The 8,497-nt window shown below is 44.5% G+C and overlaps 1 protein-coding gene across 1 annotated transcript; it reads right to left on the bottom strand.

Moving 5' to 3' along the window:
- Positions 1 to 337: 337 nt before the first annotated feature.
- On the bottom strand, positions 338 to 1,465 carry LOC134929612 (paraneoplastic antigen Ma1 homolog). The gene has a single exon (XM_063925199.1). It carries the CDS (start codon positions 1,463 to 1,465, stop codon positions 338 to 340), a length of 1,128 nt encoding a protein of 375 aa, XP_063781269.1.
- Positions 1,466 to 8,497: the final 7,032 nt, after the last annotated feature.

Here is an 8,497-nt window from a genome sequence, read left to right as displayed (position 1 = left end):
TTCCCAGCATTCTTTCAGGGAAAATTTCTGGCCACTGGGCACGCTCCATTGCACTCACTACTATTGCTGGGGAGTCGGTGCGGGGTTTACCGACGCCCCCTCCTCCGGTGTTTTCCGGCAGGTTATCACTCTGACCTCCATGTGAGCTAGAGCTTCTTCCATAACTCCCACTCTGAGGACACTCAAACGATTGGTGCCCCAATTGCCCACACGATAACATAGAATATGATCTCGATTGTCCGGTCTCTGGAGTACCCTCTACCTCTCCCATGAGTGGCTATCCCAGAGGTGTTACTTTGCAGCGTAATCAGTTGGACCAGCTTTTTATTTTGCTCTTCTAACAATTTGTACAATTTTTACTCTCAGTAGGTCTTTCAGGGGTGGGTAGTATGACTTTCACCCTTCTAAGGCTCTTTTCTCTATTGTCAATTTGAACTTCCTCTAACTTTACTTCTTTTATTAATTCCCCCAACGTTGGAGGTCGAGCCCCGACGGCACTGCACCAAAGTCGCTGAGCAACAGGATTACTAGTCGGGGCCCCCCTTAGTAGATGTTTTATACATTTCTCATCAATCTCTGATGCTTCAACTCCTCCTTTATCTATTAGCTTGTATAGTATTTTATCCAAACGGTAGATATAATTAGTAAGAGTCTCGGCGGGCTCTTGGTAGGTCTGATTTAGTCTAGCCAAGATATCCCCTACATCTTCTATGGTCCCTAAAGAATAATCTAGGGCATTGAAAAAATCTTTCAATGTTGCATCGGGATTGCTTCTCCGCGTAGCGTGGATGATCCCCATGGCGGGGCCTCTCAGTCTTTCCACTATCCGTTGCTTCTTTATATGCTCCGGGCACTGCCACTCCTCTAAGTGCTGTACTGCGGCCTCCCTCCAAGCGTCGTATCCTTCCTCTCCAGTGGGAACTGGAATTATACCGTAGAAAACTCTGAGCCTCTTGTATCCCCCCTCATAGTGCCAGTGTTCAAAGTGGCTGACCATTTTGTCCATTACAGCCTCTACTTGTGGCTCTATAGATTCACTTGTAATGTTACTCGTAGTGGCCCTAGGTAGGGAACTATCCCCTGCATTCTGGTAGCTTTCCTCAAGTCTCTCAGCCCTATTTTCACCTATGGCTACCTGGGCTTCCCCTTCAGTCTCACCAATTTCAATAGGCCACCTTATCTGCCACCTTCTGCCCAGTACTCCTTTTACCAATATATTTGCTGGAATCAGGGATGAATCCAGGTATTCCTGGTTAGTTATCAATATAGCGCATATATCCCCCGTGGCACTCTTCCACTTATCAACTACGCAGGGAATTTTTATCCCACATAATTTCTGTACTTCTTTGATCACTTTGTCATCTGTAATGCCCACAAAGTTGCCCGCTATACATATACTTTGACGGGGGTCTACTCCTTGATCTTTACACCAGGTGTGGATGTCCCTTTCCATTATAACCTTCATCGTCTTTCGGGGGTCTGGTATGTCTTGGGATCTCAGCAGTGCCTCCAAAATGTAGCCCTCCCTTACGCTGAAACGTCCCCTGGTATATGTCAGTGCCTCCACTCAAACCTTTGAGCTACAATGTATGACCGTAATTTAGGGGAGGTTTGAGAAAACCCTAGCCAAACTCCTAGTTTATCACTATTTGTGTACCAACTCCCAATCTTAGGCATAAACAGTGTTCACAGTGCCCAACTGTAATAAGGGAGAAGGGGGGGATCTCACCTGGTGCCTTCGCCTTTGTTTCTCAGTCGGGGTAACAACAATAAGGTAATTATCATACAATAATTTCTAGCTTTACTTTAGTTTACTTATGAACATCACATTTACCTTGTGACATATTAAGCTACACATTTATAATTGCTTAACATTATGTCACTATAATTATATCTAGAATTCCCATACCCAACACTTCACTTTTGCAAATACACTGCTCAGAAAAATAAAGGGAATACTTAAACAACACAATTTAACTCCAAGTCAATCACACTTGTGTGAAATCAAACTGTCCACTTAGGAAGCAACACTGATTGACAATAAATTTCACATGCTGTTGTGCAAATGGAATAGACAACAGGTGGAAATTATAAGCAATTAGCAAGACATCCCCAATAAAGGAGGAGTTCTGCAGGTGGTGACCACAGACCGCTTCTCAGCTCCTATGCTTTCTGGATGATGTTTTGGTCACTTTTGAAAGCTGGCGGTGCTTTCACTCTAGTGGTAGCATGAGACGGAGTCTACAACCCACACAAGTGGCTCAGGTAGTGCAGCTCATTCAGGATGGCACATCAATGCGAGCTGTGGCAAGAAGGTTTGCTGTGTCTGTCAGCGTAGTGTCCAGAGCATGGAGGAGCTACCAGGAGACAGGCCAGTACATCAGGAGATGTGGAGGAGGCCATAGGAGGGCAACAACCCAGCAGCAGGATCGCTACCTCTGCCTTTGTGCAAGGAGGAACAGGAGGAGCACTGCCAGAGCCCTGCAAAATGACCTCCAGCAAACCACAAATGTGCATGTGTCTACTCAAACGATCAGAAACAGACTCTATGAGGGTGGAATGAGGGCCCGACGTCCACAGGTGGGGGTTGTGCTTACAGCCCAACACCGTGCAGGACGTTTGGCATTTGCCAGAGAACACCAAGATTGGCAAATTCGCCACTGGCACCCTGTGCTCTTCACAGATGAAAGCAGGTTCTCACTGAGCACATGTGACAGACGTGACAGAGTCTGGAGACGCCAAGGAGAATGTTCTGCTGCCTGCAACATCCTTCAGCATGACCGGTTTGGCAGTGGATCAGTAATGGTGTGGGGTGGCATTTCTTTGGGGAGCCGCAATCCCTCCATGTGCTCACCAGAGGTAGCCTGACTTCCATTAGGTACCGAGATGAGATCCTCAGACCCCTTGTGAGACCATATGCTGGTGCGGTTGGCCCTGGGTTCCTCCTAATGCAAGACAATGTTAGACCTCATGTGGCTGGAGTGTGTCAGCAGTTCCTGCAAGATGAAGGCATTGATGCTATGGACTGGCCCACCCGTTCCCCAGACCTGAATCCAATTGAGCACATCTGGGACATCATGTCTCGCTCCATCCACCAACGCCACATTGCACCACAGACTGTCCAGGAGTTGGCGGATGTTTTAGTCCAGGTCTGGGAGGAGATCCCTCAGGAGACCATCCGCCACCTCATCAGGAGCATGCCCAGGTATTGTAGGGGGGTTATACAGGCACGTGGAGGCCACACACACTACTGAGCCTCATTTTGACTTGTTTTAAGGACATTACATCAAAGTTGGATCAGCCTGTAGTGTGTTTTTCCACTTTAATTTTGAGTGTGACTCCAAATCCAGACCTCAATGGGTTAATAAATTTGATTTTCATTGATAATTTTTGTGTGATTTTGTTGTCAGCACATTCAACTATCTAAGGAACAAAGTATTTAATAAGAATATTTCATTCATTCAGATCTAGGATGTGATATTTTAGTGTTCCCTTTATTTTTTTGAGCAGTGTATATATTATATATATATATATATATATACACACATAGAATTGAGCGGCACTCTCAGGACTTTAACAAAGAACGGGTCCTCAGCCCATCATAAGTTTGCAACGTTTCGGTAATTTTATTTCAACCGTCGTCAGGCATAATAACATATAAGCAGACATTCTAACCTTTAAATAACACACAGAAAATACGTGAACTGGCCACAGGATGCCCAGAGCCCTGGACTTCCTCTGACGTCCGTCAGAGTTGACCTCACCAATTAACATCAATAAACATCAATTAACACTTAACCCTTCACCGTGAGATAAACGGAACACTGGAGGGAAAAAAAACAGACATAAAATCTATATGAATGTCAGTGAATCCAGCAGATACGAGGAGACTTGCAAAAATACATCAGAGCAATTAATGAAACAATGATATCAATTATAGATATATAGAAAGAAAAACAGTTTTATAAATTCATAAAAAGCTGCTGAAAGATAATGACTCATTCAATCCGTTAGGAGTAAGAGTGTTCAGCTGATAAATCCAATGTGTCTCACGTTGTAATAATTTTTTATTTCTATCTCCACCTCTTTTATTTGCTGGGATGTGGTCAATCATTTTATAACGTAAACTGGATAAAGAGTGATTAAATTGTTTAAAATGTTTGGCAACAGGCTGGTCTATTGATTTTCCTTCAAGGATTTGCTTAATTGCACTACGATGTTGTGTCATGCGTTCTTTAAACGTGCAGGAAGTCTTGCCAACATGAAAAAGCCCACAAGGGCATCTGATGTAATATACAACAAATCTAGAACTACAGGTTAAACTGTGAGTGATCTTAATAGCTTTACCAGACTGGGGATGATAAAAAGTGTCTCCCTTCTCCATATACATGCAAGTAGTACAACCAAGGCAGCGAAAATTACCTGGTTTCCTGCTAAGAAAATGAGCTGGTTTAGTGGATTTAAAATCCGAGATGTCAGAGTGCACTAATAGATCACGTAGATTACGTCCTCTACGATAACAAGGTGTTAAACCTTTGGACGCAAGAGAGGTCAGAGCTTGGTCAGACTGTACTACAGGCCAATATCTCTTAGCACATTTAGTTAACTGTTTACTTGCTGTGGAAAATTGGTTGACAAAGATAATTGTATCATTTGCTTTTTAGTACTGACATCATGTTTAATTTTTGGGGCTGCTAGTGCTCTTTTCTTAGCATCCTGTAGTGATTTATTAGAGTAGCCTCTTTCCCAAAATTTGGAAATAAGCATTTCCATCTGCACTTGTTCTTCTGATGAATCACTGCAAATGCGATGTACTCTCAGTAATTGTGAGAATGGTAAACCCTGAATTAAAGATGGAGGATGGTGACTAGAGGCCATATATATATATATATATATATATATATATATATATATATATATATATATATATATTGTAACACTGTAAGGGTACAAGGTGCCGTTTCCTGGGGTAAATGGCAGCACGCAGCAGCTGAGGAACCACACAAGTCCAGTTTCTGGTACAACTGGCCCCAGACAGTTTTATTATACAGAAAAAAAACAAACACCAAAAGAAAATACCTTGCCTGTCCGGCACTAACTAAACACAACATGTTCCTAACTATCACTAAACAAAAACACAGAGTTCTCCAGTAAACACTGTATAGCTCACTTGTATCATAAAGCGTGTTTCTCTCACAGAGATCCTGCAGTCTTCCCAGGCAGTCTGCACACATTAATCAAGCTAGAAGCCCTATAAGGCTCTTGCACAGCTGAAAGCCCTGATTAGCCCTCTGTGAGGCCAAAGATCCAAACTGGGCCCAATGTCTGGAACTCGCCTTATCTCTCTCTCTCAGGGCCCTTATCCAGCTTTTCCAGCAAACTGAAAAGGTTCTAACAAAACAAAAGCATTTTCCTAGAAGTTTTCATTTTCTAAAATATGTAAGACATGAACCTGGGACAAACATACCTGCCCTCAAACACTATCCCAGTGTTCTTGTCACAATATATATAGGTAAGTCAATGCACTGGTACCATCTCTCTCTCTCTCTCTCTCTCTCTCTCTCTCTCTCTCTGCCTACTAGCAAGGATCCTTGGTTAACCATACATTAGCTCAATAACGGGGTGAGGTTAGTCATGGACGTGGCCATAACACAATAGAGGGTGACGAACAAAGTGTTAAGTCTCTTGTACGTTCCCAATCTGTCTGGGTCACACTTTATCCCGAGTCTCTTAACCGGATGGCGGATAAGTGGCCTCATGTCTCCGGTGTCCAAGCTGCTGGGAGGGGGCCGGCCGGTATAATCTGACAGTTATCTGCCTCTCCTTTGTGTGTTGATGTGCGTGGTGATTCCCTGGAGACAATGTTATGGATGGACGGCTGGGGTGAGCTATATCAATGTCTCTACTTTATTTCAGGGGGATTACCATCTATGAGCATGGGCATGAATTACCCTGTACAGGCGTCACCCCAGCGCAAGTCTACAACACCCCCCGTTGGTAAGTATCCAGTGTTTCTAATGTATTTTACATACTTTATTCCACACTAGGTGCGCTAGTATCCCTTACAGACTTGGTGGGTAGTTAAGAATAGTTTAGTCCTCTGGAGACTTACTTCAGTGACGCTGTTTTGCAATATGTTTGTGAGTTTAATATGATGGTCCGAGTCACTCACATATTCATATCATGCATGCAGATGGGTCCAGTACTGTCAGGGAGTTAGAGGGGGCATTTCCCGGCCTTAGATCCTCCTAAAGGGCGGCTCCGGGGGGTGCATGCAGCTCTAATCCTGACAGGGGGCTGTACAGCCAGCCGGACGCTCCTCCCGCTGTGCGACTCCGGCGATCATAAATCTCCTCGGGTACAGTATCCTCTCAGCTGCTGCGGCCTCAATCCCGCTCCCCCAGCTCTGCAGTTTTGAGCACTGGTCATGTCACTGCCGGAGGTGTGTATATCTCTCTCCAGGTAAGCGGTGAATGGAACGGATGAGCAGCTCTATCCCCTCTTGCGCCCGGCTCTCGTTGTCTGATCCCGGTAGCCACTCCTCGTACATCCTTCCTCACCCACTTCTCCTGGCACACTTCAATTTCTCTAACTGACCACTTCTTCCTCGCGGTCTGCCCGTGTGCCTCCACTGTCCCCGAGCCCACCAGGGACCCGATCCTCTAGCTAGTCATCTTCATCCCAGTTAGACTAGTAAAAGGAAAATTCAGCTTAAATGCAGCAGCTGACACTATTTGTACCATGTATAATTACAATGATATTACAACTCTTATATACCAAAAATACACAGATACATTTTTTATACACTAACATATACATTTACAGTATTAACCCCTACACTGTAATATGTTAATTTAACCTAAAGTTAGATATAGAAACCTAGCAAACAAAGACTAAGCTGTTCATTTATGTAGCACCTTCTACAAGAGTACATGTGTAATAGTCTTGGATGATATAGGCAACATTACTTCAAAAAGCAACCTCCCATCTTTTTTTATATATAACAACGTTTATCGTTTTTTGCAGTAGAACAAAAGCATGAGGAGTACAAATAACATGAATTTCAAAAGAAATCATCATAATAACCCCGGAGTAGGCAATACTCAGGTGTAAGAAAATGAAATGAAACAAGACAACAGTCGTTAGATAAGAGAGTATAGATCCTAACACAAAAAGAACAAGAAAAATCATCTGCATCGGGTAATGCAAAAGAGGAGGTGAAAAAGAATGGTAATATCTCATCTCAGCAGGTCGGATCAAATAATTATATAAATACCGTAGTAGTAAACTTAAAACATTCAAAACATACATTACAATTCACAAAATTGTTCGAAGGAGGGAGGGGAGAGGAAAAGGGGAAGGAGGGCCTATATATACATGGAAATATTATCAAAATGTAAAGAATCCACTGGATGGTTTCCGAAAATAATACATATAAGAAGAGGAAGAGACGAAAAAGGTCTACAGCCTGATGACCAATTATACCATAGGAAAAACTATGAAGAGAATAAGGGTCATGAAATGTTACTGCAAATTTGCCAATCCGTGTTCTCATAAATCTTCATGATAGTGTTTTGTGTGCAAGAGTCTAGAGAGGAAATTAAAGTTTCCCACTTGGCGTGGAATTTATCAACATGTTTATCGAGATCTGAAAAAGTATCACGTCTGTCAAAATACATTAATTGAAGAAGCTTTTGCACAACTTCTTGCATTGACTCGGGGGACGGTGAAATCCAGTGAACTAAAATTACTTCCTTGGCTACTGTGACTATAATTGTTAGTAATGGCATGCACTAGTGGCTCTTGCCACGGGCAAGCAGGCTGTTTGCCCAGGGCGCCGCTATTCTGAGGGAGCCACCGTGGCAAGAGCCGCTACTTATCCACCCTCCCTCCCCGGCCCCCGGCTGCAGTGAGCACCGTGTGCGCCCGCTGCAGCCGGCGTCGCTGACTGACGATAGAGGTCAAAATTGACCCCTAGTGTCAGTGCGGCGCTGCTATGGGAGAGACGTCATGATGTCTCTCCCATAGAGAGGAGCCGGCGCCCGGAGACAGCAGCAGCAGCAGAAACGGTCCGGAAGCAGGAGCGAGGCTGGTAAGTATTGTGTGTGGGGTTTTTTAGGGTTTCAAAGCGGCGGTACTACAGGGGGGACATACTGGGGACACTTCTACAGGGGCACAGCTACTGGGGGCACTGCTACAGGGGGAACAGCTACTGGGGGAAAATCAACTGGGGGCACAGCTACAAGGGGTAATGCTACAAAGGGTACTGCTTCAGGGGGCACAGCTACAGGGGGCACAACTACTAGGGGCACAACTACAGGGGGCACTGCTACATGGGGAACAGCTACTGGGGTCAAATTAACTGGGGGCACAGCTGCTGGGGGCACAACTACTGTGGGCAAATTTACAGGGGGCACAACTACTGTGGGCAAATCTACAGGGGGCACAACACTCGGTTGGCACATACTGGGGGCACTGCTACAGGGTGCAAATCAAC

Source organism: Pseudophryne corroboree, chromosome 5, assembly GCF_028390025.1.
Source record: "Pseudophryne corroboree isolate aPseCor3 chromosome 5, aPseCor3.hap2, whole genome shotgun sequence".
Taxonomy (NCBI): domain Eukaryota; kingdom Metazoa; phylum Chordata; class Amphibia; order Anura; family Myobatrachidae; genus Pseudophryne; species Pseudophryne corroboree.
This window is presented reverse-complemented; position numbering and strand designations above follow the sequence as displayed.

Coding starts and splice junctions, on each gene's coding strand:
- LOC134929612 (XM_063925199.1), bottom strand. CDS start 1,465: ATGAAGGTTATAATGGAAAGGGACATCCACACCTGGTGTAAAGATCAA.